Source organism: Centrocercus urophasianus, unplaced genomic scaffold, assembly GCF_019232065.1.
Source record: "Centrocercus urophasianus isolate 14NV4802_14NV808 unplaced genomic scaffold, USGS_Curo_1.0 seq_12, whole genome shotgun sequence".
NCBI lineage: Eukaryota > Metazoa > Chordata > Aves > Galliformes > Phasianidae > Centrocercus > Centrocercus urophasianus.
This window is the reverse complement of record NW_024884364.1, coordinates 4,895,713-4,914,202: the sequence shown is the minus strand read 5'-3', so window position 1 is coordinate 4,914,202 and position 18,490 is coordinate 4,895,713. Positions and strand designations below refer to the sequence as shown.

General features: G+C 45.6%; 1 protein-coding gene across 1 annotated transcript; it reads right to left on the bottom strand.

The window, feature by feature from the left end:
* Positions 1-276: 276 nt before the first annotated feature.
* Positions 277-18,484, bottom strand: LOC122155732 (fatty acid amide hydrolase-like). Its single transcript, XM_042809847.1, is given in 21 exon segments — positions 277-2,145; positions 2,671-2,758; positions 2,944-3,028; positions 3,594-3,669; positions 4,000-4,062; positions 4,516-4,664; positions 5,909-5,945; positions 6,660-6,748; positions 6,841-6,918; positions 7,047-7,109; positions 8,172-8,255; positions 8,464-8,549; positions 9,656-9,816; positions 10,807-10,899; positions 11,306-11,426; positions 12,456-12,518; positions 14,695-14,835; positions 16,025-16,062; positions 18,060-18,116; positions 18,196-18,435; positions 18,437-18,484. Coding segments are annotated over 21 exon segments (1,971 nt in total). The 3' UTR covers positions 277-2,034.
* Positions 18,485-18,490: the final 6 nt, after the last annotated feature.

Below are 18,490 nucleotides of genomic sequence, written 5' to 3'. Positions count from 1 at the left end.
TAAATCTTGAAATAACAATTTTAAGGCAGTGTATCACTTAAAAAAGGATTTGAAATAGCCTAACCTATAAAGATGGTATCACTTTTATATTGCCATCTCTACTACCTTGAGTAACTGCACTGAATTGGAGCATATTCAGCTCTTTCCTTCAAATCAGAGGCATTCCTGAAGAAATCTATTCTTGTCAGACTTACCAGCTCTCCTACTGCCATGCAGTGCATTTTGGCAGTGTTTTAGGTATTCTGAGTATTTAAGAAGTTACTAATAGAGAGGAAATATTTTTTTCTTTTAATAATCTGTTCTCCATAAAGTTGAACTGTGGTAGAATCTAATGAAGTAACAATTATGGCAGTATTGTGAAGGACTTGAAGATGAAAGACAATATCAACCATCATTAATTAACTGCGGGTGCTAGTAGCAGCTGATCTTCCTGCTTTAACTCAAGTATTTATGAAGGGGGTAATACAGCATTCTTCCATTCAGATGCTACTGACTGGAACCTTTAAGCATTAGTAAAGTGCTACCCCTGTTTTAAGAGTGGAGACGTAATGAAAAACAAAACCAACTGTACTGAGTTTGGGAAAAACTGCAACTACTTTCTGTTCCTTCTTTCCTTCCAAGCTAAGTAAGAATTCAATATTTTGTTCCCATCTCTAAGACAGCTTCTCCCACAGCCAAATCACAAGCCCAGTTTTTCTTCAATAGTTGGTGAGGTGGGAAACAAGACATATCTAAGCATTAACCATAAGCCAACTAAAGCTAAGCATTTAGGTTCATTTTGGAATGCTCTTAAGTCTTCTCCAATCATTGATGTGGCCACAGTGGTGCAAGCAAGACACAAGATGAGGACTTTCACTGAAACAGTAGTGCGGCTTTAGGGCCTGATCCTGTACAAGTAGAGCCTTCTCCAGCTGTTCTTGCTGTGATGTCATACTTTATGTAACACAACCTCATCTTTTTCTACCTCGATTACTTCCAGAAGTACATCTGTGACAAAAGGAGGTTGGCTCTGTGCTGCACTGTGGCTTCATGCAACTCATTTCCTGCACCCAGGGTCTACTCGTGTGGCAGCTCAGTAACACTTCTGCTTTTAGTACCACACAAATTGCACTTGCTCAAAATAGCTGGCTCTTGAAGAGCTATTTTATAGCATTACCAGGTAGCATCTTCCACTGGGACTCCTATATGGTAGAAGGCTTATTGCTTAGGTAACTAGTGGGAAAGAAGAGGCTCTCAAAGCTCAGGGAATGCAGACGTTTGTCAACAGTGCAACAGAGGGCCAAAACCCCCAAACAAAGGCTTCAGGTCACAGAAGTGATGAATGGTCATGCTCTGAGATTTCCTCCCCTTGCATGTAAGGTTGTAGGTGCGTAAGACTGCTCATGCAGTGAATGCACTCATTCTCTGTACAAGTCAGACTGACTTTACACTGTTTGCAGCACAAGGGAGAAAAACAGTAACATTTCCATATCTACATGCCTTCATTTTGCCAGGAGGGACTATCTTAACTAAGGGGCTTAACACACTCTTCTGTTAGTGCAGGTGTGTTAGGATCTTCCTTATTCCACAGGAGTTAGGCATGCTATTTTAAGGGAAACTGTCCCACTCTCTCTCAAAACAGTACCTTTCTTTAATTCAGCAGCAGGAGGAGTTTTGTGAGAGGTTTGAGGTTTAGAGACTGGCCTTCCACACACAGCCGGGTAGCTGCAGCTGTCTCCCATCTTTACATGGGACCCTGACGTGGAAAAAGGTTGCAGAAGATACTTGCAGGTTCCCCTGTTGGCAGAAACACAGTGAGGAACAAGCTAGTACAGTTGGTCTCCTCACTATGAGCTGGACCATCCAAGAATGTACAGAGCAGAAGTGATGTCTGCTCAGCAGCAATGCCTGCTTTGAACAGTGTTCCTCCTCATTTCTCCCATGGGTCTGCTGCTAAACCTCATTCAGTTAAACATTGAAAACAAGTCCACTCCAGTATTTGGCCAGGTCAGACAAGGGGAAAAAGAAGACTCGTTCCCCATCTTAATCATTCCATCATGCAAGGATGTCATAATGAATGGTTGGTTTTTTGGTCTGGCGACGAAACTGCTCTAGCTTCAGGCCAATCCTCAGAAGAACAGCTTCATCCCACCACTTTGCCATGACCTGCAAGAGGGAGAAAGAAAAAACAACAAGAAAGTAGCATCATCACATACAGTGATTAAAGCCCAGGAAAACATGGCCAAAATTATGTCCCAGCAGCACCAAGACGACACACGCTTCTCCCCTTTATTCTAGCAAGTATGGCACCGCTCTATTTGGGAAAAAGGGAGCTCAGTGACTTTATTAAAACATGGTACTTCCAATTACATCAGACCTATTTTCAGAGGGAAAAGAGCAAGAAAGAAATTACTGAACTCAGACATAAGGAAAAGAAAGAGCAGTGATAAATAACGGGTACTGATTCCAGAGGACAAGGAGAAACCTATCTCCAGATGTCTGAAGAGTCCATCTGGCATTCAGAAGTGAGTTACTCTTTGAGGCAAATCTCCTCACCCAGAAGTTAAAAAATTCTTTAATAGTATCTGGCAACTCCTCAAGTGTGCTGGCACCAAGAACTTGGTTATAGGGGGTTCAGGGCAGAGCCAGCTGGGGATTTTGTGACCCAGCATCTCAATAGCCACTGCTTACCTGGAAGCCAATTGGAAGCCCAGCAGTAGAATAACCAATAGGAACGACGAGGCCTGGAATCCCAGTGAAGTTACCAAGCTGCATGAACCTGGGGAAAAAGCTCTCATCAGCACTCCTGCCCTGGGCAGAAGCAAAGTCAGCCTATTCTGGGGGAGAAGCAGTTAGAATCGATCTTCCCCTGCTCTACAGTCTGAACTCCTTGAGTTTGTACACCTAGTCTACAGCTGCTGCCAAACTTTTTGTTTGCAAGGTGCAAGCAGCAAATCTTCTTACCTCATAGACCTCATTGTGAATGAAATATTGCTGCTGCCAGTCAGAAGGTCAGATTCGTGGATTCTCGGGGCAGTGGAAGCAACAGCTGTTGAGGAATCACAGAATGGTTGAGGTTGGAGGGGAACTCTAGAAGCCATCTTGTCCAACCCTCCAGCTCAAGGAGGGTCAGCATTGAGGATGGAGGTTCTACAGCTTTACTGGTCAACCTAATCTGGTGCTTAAAGAGCAAAGAAAGAGTCAGTCTGCAGGCAGTCACCAAGAAACAGTTCAGTTCCTTAATGCCATTTTTCATCTAAATTACTAATGCAAACTCCTTCCCTCCCCCAGAACACAAGTCACTGGGATTTATGAATTGAGCAGTCAGTTTTCTATTTCTATGTATGTAGGTAGACGTCGAGTCTCTCCTGTACAACTGCTGACTCTGCATCTTCTGTTCCAAAAACCAAAAGGGAGTTTTGTGACTGCCTTATATACAGGCAGCAAGCACAGAAATACACAGCAGTCATTCTAACCAGGCCCCATTTTCTTTCAGAGCTGCAAGGCACAACGAAGTCCTTGCACAAAAGTTACACTCTTTAAACTGGAGAGGAAAAGCTAATGGAGTGACTGTTCTTGATGGGAAGCAGCTCTTTGGCCAGGACTGCCAGTACCTGGTGTAAGTATGCAGTTCACAGTGGTGAAGATCTCTTGCAAAAACCTCATGCTGCGAGTTCTCTGTCGATTTGCCTGCAAGCAGAGAGATTACTGTCTGACGATGCTCATCTCCAAAGGCAACTGCCTCTGCCCATGTGAGCCCATGTCTTTGCAAAAGAAAAAACAACAAAAAAAACAACCACTATTGCTGCGTTTTGGAATCAACACGCAATAGGTCAGCCCAGGTGTCACATCCTCTGCGGTACCCCACCGTTTTGCCCACCTTCACTGCAAAATCATTTCCTTTTTTGCCCACAGCTGAGTGCTGTCTTCCCTCGTGTGCGGGGAGCTTAAGAGGAATGTCGATCCCTCTTCTGCAATTTCATTGCCTCCCCTTCAGCCTTCACCACAGTATGTTCTCACCGTAATATAATCCAGAGCGGTGAACTGGGAACCCAAAGCCAGGCTAGCCCGAGTCTCCAAATTCTGAAAGAGAAAATAGTCACAGCTCTCCTTGCACCAGGCTTGTTAATCATATATTCTAGCTTTAGGTAAGCATGAAGGAATCAGCAGATTCCTGATTGTTCTTCTCCCCACCTTTCCCACCTTCATCAGCCTGCCATCAAGCCTAAGTGTCTCCCTAGGAGCTGTAGTTCAGACCTCTGCATGCTTTAGTAGCCTTCCATGCTGACTGGAAGAATCTCAGCTTGCACATAACAATTTGAAGGGGCTCAGGTCTGCTCAGTCAACAACAGCAAGAAACTGAGCACGATAGCCCAGGAGTTCTCTTCCAGGACTACTCTCTGATATCAGAAGTCATCCAGCAGGTGGTTTTTCACTGAGAAAGCAGGAGAGCCCCAGGTTTCTCAACAGCGCCAGACACTCGTTCTGCATCAGCCATGACAACTACCGCCACTGATCCAACCTGCTATCACTTACCATTTCCTGGAAATGTTTGTTGAAGTCAGGCTGCAGGAAGTCCCTCATCTCACTGAGAATGCAGATCGTGTGGGCTATTTTCACTTCCTCCATCTCTGGAAGAGATACTTCAACCACGCTGGCTCCCAAATTCTGCAGGTACTCCGTAGCTGAGTGCGGAACAGGTAACACACAGACAGCATCTGTGAGTTTCCTCCCCAAACTTCACTGAAGGGCTGAGAAAATGCTTCCCCTTGTAAAGTCAGAGACCCCACTTGCCATTACAAGGCAAGATCTTTAGTGCATAATGTGGCATGCAGACTGCTGCCACCTCTTCTCATAGGTAAAAATCTTAGGCCCAATTAGATCTCAGTGCTCCAACAGGGCAGAGGTAGAGGCTTGTGAACAGATTCTTAAATTACCAACTACATTTTGGGCAAGTTCACCTTCTCCCTTTAGCCTTCAGTTAACCCAGACAGTAAAGGTTCTGATTATGGTTTGCTGAGAACTTGATATGATTGGCATTTGATCAGCATGAAGCAGTTATTGAGCATCAGGAAAAACCCATTCGAAGCCTCTCCTGAAGTATAATGATAGAGGAAGCCTGTGCATACTCAGAGATCAGGTCAACAATGCAGGTTCACCAAATCCTGATGTACTTTTACAAGGTCAGACACCAGGACTTTGCTAAAAAGTGAATCCTCTGCATATTAAAAAGAACTCTCTTCTTTCTTTGACTCCAGCATCTTCAAAAATACCCACGTTTGTGGTACATCTCTCCTAAGAAAACTCTATGCATGTGGAAGCATGAGTTTTAAGAGCTGGAAATAAAGAGGCTGAAGAGAACTCAGGCAAACAAAGCCTGAGTACTGTGAGCTATCTCAGCTCCCATGCACAAGAGGCCATCTATTATGCAAGGCACTGTAGTCTCTCCCCCAACTCACCACGTTCAATTTTGCTCAGTCTAAAATCCCACAAAGCCACCCCAAAGGCAGCATTTTGCTGATTTCAAGGAAGTATCAGAGGACTAAATACATCAAAATATCCTAGCTGTCTTCCCCACTGAATGTAACCTTGTGAAACAACTCCCTCCCTTAGAAGTCTTTACTCTTAAAGCTTGCAGAGTAACTATCACAGTGCACAGATCTGTCTTTATACAGACAGAGGCTTAGCACACTGAACTGTATTCTTCCATTGTAACCTGACAAGCCTGCAACTGCTGAGCTTTTTAACCCTCAGCAGTCAGGAGGGCTTCCCTAGTACAAAGCTACTGCTGTCTGTCCAGTCAGACTTCTTTAAGCATCTGCCTTTAAGGACAGCAGGCCAGATCTCATTAATGCATCCGCGAGAGGAAACACCAAGTGACACTATGACTTTAGGCAAATTAAGAGAGGTGGAAACTTTTGCTCTTTACCTTTCTCACAGACGGACAGGATTTCTGCATCACATGCCTAGAGAACAAGAGGAAAGAACTGAGCAGATTTGGGTAACAACTCTCCTCTTCTTGGTGAGCATGCTCACAGAACTTCAGTCCTCGGGTCTTCCTTACTCCTGTCTCAAATAGCAGGGAAACAACCCCCCTGAACTGCCTTAGGCCATCTGTTCCAAGAAAACAACTTGCAGGGCATCCCCCTATGGAAAAGGAACAGTCTCCTCTTCCAGAGGAGAGGACACTTCTCTGCGCTGGGGCAAAGCCAAAAACAAACTTATTTTCTCAAAGAGAAGAAATCCTGGGCATGTTTGTGGAGCTGTATTACAACTGCCAAGCAGTATTAGCTTGTGTGACCAGTTTCTACATGGGGATGATAAAATACTATTCAGTATCTACCCCACTGTCACCAAATAGATATGGTAATTTTCCTCACTTGTTTTTAAACTAATTCCCTTTTGGAATCAATTCAGAAGCATCACTTACAATAAAAACAGTGCTATGAGAAAGCATACTGCCATGAAATGTAGTCGTTACCTTTCCTCCTACCTACAACAGGCTTCTACTCAAAAGGTTGCCTTAGAAAAATGTCATCCCAGTGGGTGCTTTCACCCTGTATTTCCCTCCAGTTATAGGACTAAATATAAGGATGATGAAAGGCAAGAGAACACTGAATGCACTGAATTCCTACAAAACTTCATTCTGCAAAGCAGGAAGAAAGAGATAGAATAGTCACCTTAAAAAATGTCCAATCCACTCCCAGTTTTAAGCCTTTCAGGTCAGGAGCACACATATCTGATAGGGTTGCTTTGGGTTGCTTTAGTCCTGCAGGGAACAAGCAAGAGTTCCTCTGTTGATCTAAGATGCCTATAGGAAGGCAGAGCACTTGGCTTCTGGGAGGGAGTGGGCTCACCTACCATATGGATAGAGTGGATCTGGCTCAGCAAGAATACTGTAAACAATGGCTGCATCTGCCACTGAGGTACAGATAGGACCTGTAAAAGAGACAGTGGTTATGAAAACATGGCAAGGAGTAAATAGCATCCTTCTTTTGTAGGCCCAGATTGCCTCCCCGGTGGCAACACATAGGGAGGTCCCTGAAAAGGAGCACAAGTTCTCTTACCTACACTGACTGTGGAATAAGAGAGCGGGAGGCTGCCATGACTGCTGATCCGCCCAAATGTACCTCGAGAAAAAGAAATGGGCAGTTAGTTGCACACGAGCACTCACTGGTAGGACCCTGGTCCACCCAGATGAGACAGCAAGTAATGCACCCAATCCAGCCACTTTTAGGCCCGCTGGTTCAGAGCTCCAACCTTTCAATGCCCTCTTTTGCAGAGGCAGAATTATCAACAGGAAGAAATACCATGCTCTGCAACTGCAAGATCTCAACCTCTTCACCAGTGAGACTTCATGCCTAGCACCAACTGTATTCTGCAAATGTTCTTATCAATTTTCTGACCAGTCACACTTTAGTCATCATTGTTACCTTCCTCAGATGAATTATAATGGAGCTGGCCATGTGTGAAAGATAGTAAAACAGGGTAATGGTTGAGTATCTGGTCCCACAGAGCAAATGAGATCTTTCAGAATGCTAAAGCATTCCAAAAAACCAACTTCTCTTCTGAGTGATGGTGACTTCACCTGCTTTGCCACCTACCACACTGTAGACAATGTCCTGTGCATTTCTTATGTCCTTGATCCATTCCCCTTAACGACATTAATTCTCACTGTAAAAACTGCATTGCTGCTTCTTGTACCTCTGAGATAAGGGGGAATGGCTACATGCTGGTTTGATACAAGCCTGTTACCACGTCTAATTTACCAGGCACAAATCTGAGCAGCAACCTCCCCATATAATTGGGATAATGGGAATCCATCATAGATGGAGCTGCTTTGCACTAGTTCACTACAGACACCCAACTACATTGTGAACATCTTCAGGAGAGGAAGACAGAAGAAGGATGAGAGGATAGAAAGAAAAGCAGCGTGCAAGTTTTGCTTAGCATTTGATAAACGTACAGAATAAACTAACAGAAGTTAGTTTTTCTCAGTGTCTGTTCCATGGTCAGTACTGAGCCTACTGTCACTTTGCCAGTCTAACCCACGTGACTCTCAGAATGCTCTGCTCCAGAGTTTCTCTTGTTGAATTCTAAATAGCAAGAATTAATGGATTGGGCCTGTCTTGTTTGTGGCACCCTGATACAGTACAAAGACATACACACCCACCAAGATTAAAGGGCACTACCTTTCAGCCCCACCACACCACAGAACGAGGCAGGAATCCTCACAGAGCCGCCTCCATCTGTGCCAATGGCCACTGGGCAGAGACCTACAAAAACAAAACAAGCATTGGCCTATGATCAGAGACAAATGTTATGCCCCTTTCATTCTACCACCACCTGTAGCCATGATAGCAGATAGAGCTCTCTGTTTATCTAGAACTTTCCTCTAGCTTCTAATACCTTCATGAAATCTAAACACCTGATGCTCAAGACTTGCCTCCCACCACCCCTCTGGCTCAGTTTAGAAACACCTACCTGCTGCTACAGCTGCTGCCGACCCACTGGAGCTCCCACCTGTGAAATGGTTGGGCTTGTAGGGATTCCTAGGGATCTTGTGGTACCTGGGGCAGACAAACAGTGGTGAAAGTTTTCCTAGGAAGCACTGAGTGTACTACGGGACAGAAAAAGATCCAGAAACATAGCTCAGGGATTCAGATCTCTTAGCAGAGAAACACCAGTAAAGAAACCCAGGTAATGGTATGCCCCTAGAAAATGAGACAAAAATAATTCTGGCTCAGAGTGCACACAATATCATTAGCAGCCTATCCAAAAGGAAGAGATTCAAAGCAACAGAAAAGATGCTGTTCCACCTCTTCTGGTTGTGACTACGCTGTTCCATTACTCCATACCACAGTGCATCATGCAGTGCCAAAAGATGGAGCAGTCACTGACCACCAGTTCTTACAAAACCACAAGCAAGTTGGTGTTCCCAGCTCTGCCCTTTATTCCAAACTCTTCAGTCTGACCACAGACCCGAGGCACCAAAGAGACCTGCCCAGTGGCCGGGTATCCAGCTGGGGCAGCAGACCACACACAGGGAGAAAATGCTCATGCATTTTGTTGTAGCTGTGGGAGAGCCCCACTTGCATCCAGCTGCACACTGATAAAGTGTGGATCTGCAGACAGCTTACGAAGGCTGTGAGAACCACTGCTCTGACAGAGCAGTTCTCAGCCTGCTATAGCTGGAAAATTTACAGAGGTAAAGCAAATTACAGTGAGCTTGTTTTAGTTAGGACATTAAAACACTAAGTTTCTCCTAAGCTGATTGTACCTTTTCTCATAGTTCTTGGCCATTAGCCATTTTTGTGACTGTGCATGAGGTCTCTATTGTTTTCTGTCATTGTTTCTGTCTATGGTTCATCCTGTAAATATCTATGATTCATACCTTCAAGTCATGTAAGGCCTTGCAAAGCCAACTCTTTACCCAGAACAACTTGGCTCCTCTCCTGCCTTTGGTTTCAGGAGTCTTCAGGCTTCCACTGCTATTCTGAGCCTCAAATCTTCAGTGCTAGGTTTTCAGATCCACATGGTTCTCCATGCATGAGATGTTTCAGTCAGTTTTACTCTTACATGCTTGCCCTATTTTTGTACCCTTCCGTATCAGCTCTGGACAGACTCGTAGGTCTTTCTAGAGCCTAGGGCAGAGAGAGAAGGAGGGGATTTTTACCTATTAGGGTTGCATCCAGTTGTTCCAGTCCCTAATTCATGCATGTTTGAGACCCCAATAATCACAGCTCCAGCCTCTCGCAGCTTCTTGGCCACAGTGGCATCTTCTGTTTCAGGCTCTGTCCCAAGGTACACTGTTCCTACTCGGTGATAGTAGGGTACCTTAACAAGAAAACACCTCATTATTCATTATAAAACCCCAGAAAGGTGGGCAGACACTCATGTGTACTTCACATGCACATTTCAGCTCCACAGTCAATTCCAGACATCAGGACCCACTGAGTTAATTCAGGACCAGGAAGCCTTGCTCTTCATCTTGTCCTGCGTTGTTTCCTGTTATAAGAGATCCTTAACTCTTCACTGTTGGGTCATTCTCATGTGCAAAGGAGTACCTTTAATACTACAATATGGAGGAGTAGAGACAAACAGACGGACAGAAAAACCCATCTCTCTACAGCAATGTAATTGCTATGCTCACAGGACACAAAACAGTCAACCCTGGCCCCACAGCATACAGGAGCTCTATTTTCCACTTTTTGTGGAAGGAGCTGCGGCGTTTCAAAACTGCAGCGCTTTGAAGCAAGGCACTGAGATTAGATGGATGCCAAAATACCAGATGGACTCAACTTCAGGGTTTGCTAAGTACTCTCCCTGACAATTAAGCGACAGATCTCTCCAGAGTCCACAACAGTTTAATGGCACTGCCAGGAATATTTAATGGTTGCCAGCTCATAGCCCACCGTGGGTGGAGACTTTTGGCGTAACTTTCATATTTCTGCTGTAAGTATGTCCTTCATGGCAACGAGAGATGGAGGCTATGCTAGAATCAGTGCCAGAGAAGCCCAGGCAGTTACACCCACTGCTACAGATGCTTTCATACACACTCATTTCATCAGAAGAGGGACTGCTTCCCACCACCACCCTCCACTCTGCACGGAATACAGAGATTCGTACAAGATAAGGAAAACATCTGTCATACTCAAGACCTGTCTTCACTTGGTAAAACTCGTTAATCCTGTTCACTACGCTCATCTACCTCTTATATTTCAAATACAGGTTTCTGCTGAGGAGATGGCTTTAAAAACTTGTTGCAATAAGCTCTCCTGCTTGATCTCTCACAGCATGAGCTGACAGCTAGACAAGGAAACTCACCACTTTGAACTCCTCTTTCAGGCACACTGGGATGCCATCCAGGTAAGATAGGGGACATTTATTCCTGTAACGAGCAGTGGAGGCCTCAGCCATCTACACAGAGGAAGAAAATGTATATGACAGAGTTGAACTGCAAGTCATTACAAGTTTAACAACAGATACCACAAATAGCTTTGCCAGGTTGCTGACAAGCCAAACTACGTAAGTTTTCTTCTTCCACTGTATGCTGGTGGGAAAATATTGCTTAGGAGAATCCATGCTGACAGATGCCACATAAGCACAAAAATTCTGGTTTAAAAATAGAAAAATAGTTGTCCAGTAGGAAACAAATTGCCTTAATGCAGCCTCTTTTTGCAGGAAAGGAAGCAAATCTTTCTGTAGTCCTTTACACAAGAAAGAAGCAAAAATGTACATATTTTTCTGTGTAATAGATCAGAAGAACCTCCGCCCTTCCTGCTGCTCTTGTGGTGGCAGAGGCTCCTTTCCTAACAGACATTACCAGCATTATTTGCTCCTGGTTCCATTGCACTATTGCTCTTAGTGGGGGCGTGGATTTGTCGCAGTCCTCCAGCACTGCAATGATGTTCTTTGCTACTTGAGATGGCGTCAGCTTCCCACTCCTACAGGACAAAAGTTGGGACCTCATTATAAGACCCCCCCACACACCGTATCCATGCAAAGGGTTTGTCTATCATGTAGCAAGAAGGCAGTTGTCACAGTTGTAATCACTAAATATATGGCAATATGTGTGTGGTGATGATTTCCATATGATTGCATCAGGACAGGAGACATCCTTCTGTAAAGGAGTACTTGCCTACACAGCACTCTCCCAACCCTCAGAATAGGGACAAGAGATAGGAGACTTACTCAGATATTCCTGAAACACTAGGAAAAACAGGGCAGGAAAGCTGACAGCCTTTACAGATTGCCCTCAAGCTTTAGAAAACCCAAGGCTATGAAACTGCCAGTACCGTGAGCTAAGAGAAGAGGCCAGATCTGCCTCTGGCTGACACAAACACCTAATTAGAATGGATCTATAACACCACACTGCAGTGCCACCCATTTGCTCCAAGGTCACAGCTCACTGAAAGGGGTGACCCCTGCGGAACACGTCAGGAACACGGCAGGATTTATTTGTTTGCTCCAGATATGGCACACATTCCAAAGGCAGCCAACCAGCAGCCAACAGGTTACAGAACCTTGGAGTCAGTGATGTGCTTCCAGCTCCTTCTGAGCTGGGCACGTTGACTGAGTAAAAGCAGGCACTCTGTTCTCAAGAACACAAGCAGCTGGGGATTTAAGGGGCTCTTCAGAGGTCTACAGTATGTGCCACTTGCTTCATCCATATGAACCCTTCTCACCTCCTCACTCATTTGGGCAATCAAGGTATGTAGAAATCTCTCCCAAATATAGACAGCCAAGACAAACAGTATTTAAATAACCTTGCAGGCTTTTTAAGAGTTATGCAGGCAGTTATGTTGGCTTTCCTTTGTTATTCTATCTGAAGGAAAGGACTGCAAAGGATGAAACTAACTAGTGGTACCTCATGGATAATCCTAACAAGGAAATGCCTGAGCTTGTGGAATAATAGCAGCCAACAGCTGGGGAACAAGAAAAATAAGTTGGTCCCAGGCTATAATTTCACTCACCGGTAGCAGTCCAGGTAGTCCTTGATCCCTTTGAAGCTAAACCCATGGCTGGCAGAATCAGGCCTGCGGAGAAAGGATTGAAAGGGCAACTTCGAAATGTCAAGGTCACCTCTGTTCAGACCTTTTGTTCAATGCAGGCTAGGAATTGCTCACTCCCAGGCCATTGTTGGGACTGCAAGCCTGAGCATTTTAGCTCACGCTTCTCGCACACATTCAAGACACAAGGTACATTAAGGGTACCACAGCAATAAGCAGTCAGACTTGATACGTTTCAGTTGTTTCACTTTTCCACTGCAATAAAGCAGTCCTTAGATTCTTCAAAATTTATTCCAGGTTTATATTTGCTATTCACCTCCGGAGCATTACAGAATAGCTAGAATATACCCATAAGCCTGCTTCCAAGAGATCTATCCCAGGTTTGATTCAGGGACAGTGAAGTACTAAGGCCTGAGCAGTAGGCCTTCAACCAAAGTTGACCTCTAGATGAATCTTACAACCCAGAGTTGTAAGATTATCATTAGTATTCAACCAATTGCAAAACATGCATCTTGAACAAAATGTCTCATTAGCAAGAGATGTAGCTTAGATAAAGCATTATGAGAATGTATTAACCTTTCCTTGTTTAGAAGCATAGTGTCAATGCCTTCTAGTACACAAACTTCCTTGGTTTCTCTTTAAGTCCTGGCCAGCCTTGAGGTGGAATCCAAAAAGGGAGAATGAAACCAGACGTTTCCTCCTAACTGTCATGTAAATGTCTTTATTCAACAATATCAAAGCTGGACCCTTTTGCAGCGAGGTTGGAGTCCTCATCAAGTGGACAGTTGCTGGGAAAGGCTCCCCAAATCCTTGCCACAAATAGGGCTCCCCAGCAACTGTGGATCTGGATGACAGTGAAGTATTAAGGCAATTGATGACGTATCTTTCTTAATCACTACAGTTCTTCATCACTGTAGTCAATCTTCTGTAGTAATGGTTAGGTGCATTACCACGTTCTGTTTTATTCTTGTATCATTTCACCTTTAACATAAGTAAAGATAAACACGCTTCTTTAAGTTGATATCTCTGACTTTGGTGCTGACTCTGTTCATTAGCAACATAGCCAGCAGCATGTCCAGTGTCTGGTGTGGGATGGAGAAGAGGTGCTATGCAGCACACATGGCAATTCACATCAAACTGCTTAAAAACAAAGAAGTCAGTAGCTCTGACTTTTGATAAATAGATCCATTCCTCATCACAGTCGGACAAACACAGAATGATTAAAACAACTGGCTACAATCACTATTCCTGTCATGTCCCCATATCATCACCCAACTCAGAGGCCACGTCCTGGAGCAGGACAGTGCATGGCTCTCACCATGCGCTACGCAGGGAAGAGGTTAGATTCAAGTATCCTGCCCTGTAGTACTCATTGTTAGAGCTGAGGACATAAGAACCAGAAGGCTGCACTCACTTTGACCACTGCCTGCAGGAACCATATCCTTCCACCTACAGTGTGAAGGGACTGAATGATTTCCCTTGCCCTAACTTAAGAACTCAAGCGGGAAGCAGACTTTGTCTTGCTAAAAACTCAGACATATGCAAAGAACCTACTCCCTGAGACACTGGTAAAGCACACAGAAATCTTCAGTAACTGTTAGACAGACACACAGCTAACAACAAAACCAGATGGGGAAAGTATTCATAGCAGTCCAGCTGCCTTCAACTCAGCATCAGGTTCTGGATAGAAATGGGATGTCCTGGTAACATTTCACCCCTAATGTGATGGGGTTTAATCAAGCACAGGCTGCAATTAAGAAGCTAAACAATCCATTCTCCAAGCAACCTAAGTAACAAAACCTGATTTCTTGTGAACTGTTTGCTTTGCACCTTAGCTTCTTCTCTCCTCTCAGCAATCTGTTTTCTCTTTGAAATACGTTGCAGGTAAGAAACAGCACACCTGTAAATTCACTTAAGGGATGTATGCATCTAGTAGCCAGCCACTAAGTGTATCTACTCCAATAGTGCAACCAGAGCAAAGCAGTCTGCCTGAAGCTAGCTAGCTAATTCACAGTGCATGTTAACTACTCGTAATTTATAAATTACGAAAGGAGAGATCTGACAGCACTACTTGTTTTGTCAAATTCTGTGGTCATGGAAAGAGATTTTAATCCAGATGACTCAGAATGACTGTTTCCTCCTAATACCACGGAGCGCGTGTGTGTGTGTTCTTTCACTCCACTCTTAACCAACCCACACTTACCTTGTATCTATCAGCTGCTTGATGATATCCAAAGTGCTTTTAGTCTCAGACTTGTCTTCTGCAACCTCTGCAGCGACCTCTGGGATAAACGTGGGATCTTCATGAATGTCAAGAGAACGCATGAGGGTGAAGTTGTTCAGCCTGCAAGAGAGAGAGAGAGAATGCTGGAAGATCCAAGCTCCTCCATGACTAATTTTTCCATACTGTTCCAAATGAATTTTACCCAAGAACATTTTGTTGCAGCAGTCTGCTCCCACAGCAGGGAGTTGCAACAGTTACAAAATAATCTTTCACACCTTTCTAAAGCCTTGCCGAAGGCAGCACCAAATCTATCCTGCTTGCTTAACAGAGCCTCCCACCTTTCGACATAAAGCCAGCCAGCCTCCATAAATCCAAGCTGGGAAAGAACTGCTGAAAGTTTTCCCATTCACTCTAATCAGATATATCACCCACAGACCAAAAAAGACAGGAAAGGAGAGGAGAAGAGAAGAAAGAAGCATGAGCCATACATTCAAGCACTAAGCCTGCTAAAGCAGGCAACTCTTCAGACTTAATCCATGACCTGCCTCAACACAGCTTATTTGCAACCAAATGTAATGGGAACTGGATCAGCACAGGTTCAGGGCTTGGAGTAACACAATGAAGTAAGGAAATCCAGCTCCTATCATGATGTTAAGAAATGATCTTCTGCATAACAGCTGTGACAACTGTCTGGGTTTCCTTTACTTAAAAAGCCCATACCCAAAGCAAAAACTCTGGGGAACCAAGCACGTTTACTATCCTGGAATCTGCACAGGTGATCACCCAACTGCAGGCAATGTATGCATGTCAAGAGTGACCCTGAAGTTCCTGGCACCTCAGCAGCTTGTAGCACAATACACACTTGAAAGTTCAGTTTCTAAAGAAAAACACAAGTGTGACAGAAGGCTATTCATAATGATAATGATGAATCTCTTTTAAAAGAGCACATTAAAACCTCTGAGCTTCGTGCCTGGTCTCATTTTCCCAATACTACAATTTCACCACTGCTGGTGGTGAACACTGCAAATTTTCACATCCACAAGCTTTGAAAGACTGCTCTTTAGCAAAAGCATCGAAGAGCAAAGAGACAACCTGGTGAATTTAGCTTCTATGAGCCTGCTTGAGTGTGGAAAATGCTTAATTTCCTCTGGTAAAGGGTCGAGAAAACAAGAGCAGTTAAAAAATCTAGTAAGCAAACTGTGAATTAATCTTACTCTTCACTCATTATGAGACTTCCCTCTTTAAAAAGGTCATTTCAGGTAACTTTTAATAGGGAACAACCTTGGAGGAGATAACACTCCCCTCTTACCTTAGTAAAAGCGGCAGTAACAAGATCTGTCCAAAAGCCTAGAAGAAGGCAAGCAGAAACATTGATTTGCAATAGCTTTGACCAGGGCATCTTTCTCATGAGACAAGGAATGCTAAATACATTCACAATTGCTGCAGTCTCCAAGCACCCTGCGGAGCATGCACTTGTATTTCAGGCCACAAAATTGATCTGAAATGCTTTTCCCACCTCATGCACATTTATAGAATCATAAAGACTGTATTCTCCTGGCTATCCGACAGGAACATTCATTTTTTCTTCCCTGACAGCTCCAGAAAGCCTGCACTTGCAGGCTGCAGCACTGTTAAGAGGCATCTACATAGCTCCTACTGGTGCTCAGAGCATCATGCAAACATTGGATAAGGCAGAAGCTTATTATAATTTCATTTATCTCTCTGTTAACATCTTTCCTAAAGTAAACTGAGTCAACTTGGAAAAGCATGAGAAATGTAGGTAGCAGGCAGCTGAAAGCAGTCTCTGTACACCACGGTTCCCAGTGTAGCAATATCAGCAGTCTCAGGGAGATTAGCCTTGTTCTAGCTTGCTATAATAGCCCAAGAATCAGTTTTCAAAACACGTGAAAGGAGTGCAGCCCCAGCTCCCAGCACAACTCTGAAGCAAGGCTCCCACTCCTACATACATGAAGTGATATGTTGCTTCACACATTGTGTAAGAATTGGTTTCTATTTGAAAAGGCATTGCTCCTAACCTATGTACAGTGCAACAATAAAATCCAGAGTGAGATCGAGAATCACAGAATCATAAAGCTGGAAAGACCAATTAGATTATCGAGTACAATCATCAGTTCATGCCTGTGACTGCTCTAGAATATGTTCCTCAGTGTCACATCTACCCTTATCTCCAGGGACAGTGAGACCACCTCCCTGGGCAGCCTGTGCCAACGCCTCACCACTCTTGCTGATAAGACATTTCCTAATATCCAACCTGAACCTTCCCTAGTGGAACCTGAGGCCACTCTCTCTCGTCCTATTGCTGTTACCTGGGAGAAGAGTCCCTTCACTGCAATCTCCCTTCAGGTAGTTGTAGTGAGCGATAAGGTCTCCCCTGAGCATCCTCTTCTCCCGTCTGAACAATCCCATCTCCTTCAACCACTCTCCAAAAGATTTGCACTCCAGATCCTTCACCAGCTCTGTTGCCTTTCTCCAAACACACTCTGAGGCCCTGATGTCTTTCTTGTAGCAAGGGGCCCAAAACTGATCACAGTACTTGAAATGCTGCCTCACCAGGGTTGAACCTGGGGGGGACAATCACCTCTCTGCTCCTGCTGGATGCACTGTTTCTGATACCAGCCAGGATGCCATTGGCCTTCTTGACCACCTAGGCATACTGCTGGCTCACATTCTGCCAAGCATCGACCAACACCCCCAGGTCCTTTACCTCTAAGTAGCTTTCCAGCCACTCTCTCCCAAGCCTTGGGGTTGTGAAGCGCAGGAGCCCAGGCCACCACAGAATGGCATAGGTTGGAGGGGACCTTAAAGATCATTTAGTTATGTCTCCATGCAGGGGGAATGACAGGAAAGGAAATAAGCCCAGGGTCACGCACACCAGACACATCCAAAGCAAAAAACTAAAAGCCGTTCCGGTCATTACACCCAGGCACAAAACCCCTTACGAGGTAAGCTCGCATGGCTCCCAGATCCAGGGCAGGTTGCACAATAAGATAGGAGCGTGTACAACCCCGAAACGAGAGGCAGAGCAGAGCAGACCCAAAGCCAACCACTACAGAGACCGACACCAGCAGCCCCCACAAAGGGAAGGAGACACTCCCACACGCGCGCCTGCAGCTGCACCTGCTCCACAGCCCTCCTCGCCAGCAGCCCTCCGAGCACAGACAAACCCCAGCGCAGTCCGAGCCCCGCTGAGGACAGCTGTCCGCAGCCTCTCTGTGAGATCCCCAATCAGAGGGGCTGAGCGATCCAAATTCCCCCGTGCCCGCGGGGTTCCGCACCCGTCCCGTCCCCGCGGCGGACATCTTGTGCCCGCCGCGCCCGCTCACCGTGTTCGCCGTGTGTACGAAGAGCCGCAGCCAGAAGCCGCACAGCCTCGGGGCCCACTGCGGAGAGGAGGCGAGAGGTGAGCGCCGGGCCCGCTCCCCGCAGCCCACCGCCCCGTCCACCCCACCCCGCGCTCACGGCGTCCCGCAGCGGGCGAGAGGCTGCGGCTCGGCCCGGCTCCCGACGGTGCAGCGTTGCGGCCGCGCTGCCCGTGTGCCGCTGCACGCAGCACAGGTACAGGGCGGAGGCGGGCAGCAGCGCGCCGAGCAGCAACAGCAACGCCAGCTCCATCGCGTCGCTTCCAGCCGAAGCCGGAGCCGGCAATCCGCTATGGCGGCGGGGCGGTGCTCGGCTTCTGCCCGCCCGCTGCCGGCCCCCCGCGGGGCGGGATCGGAGGGTTTCCCGCGCGGCGAGCGCTGCCCGCCATGTCCCG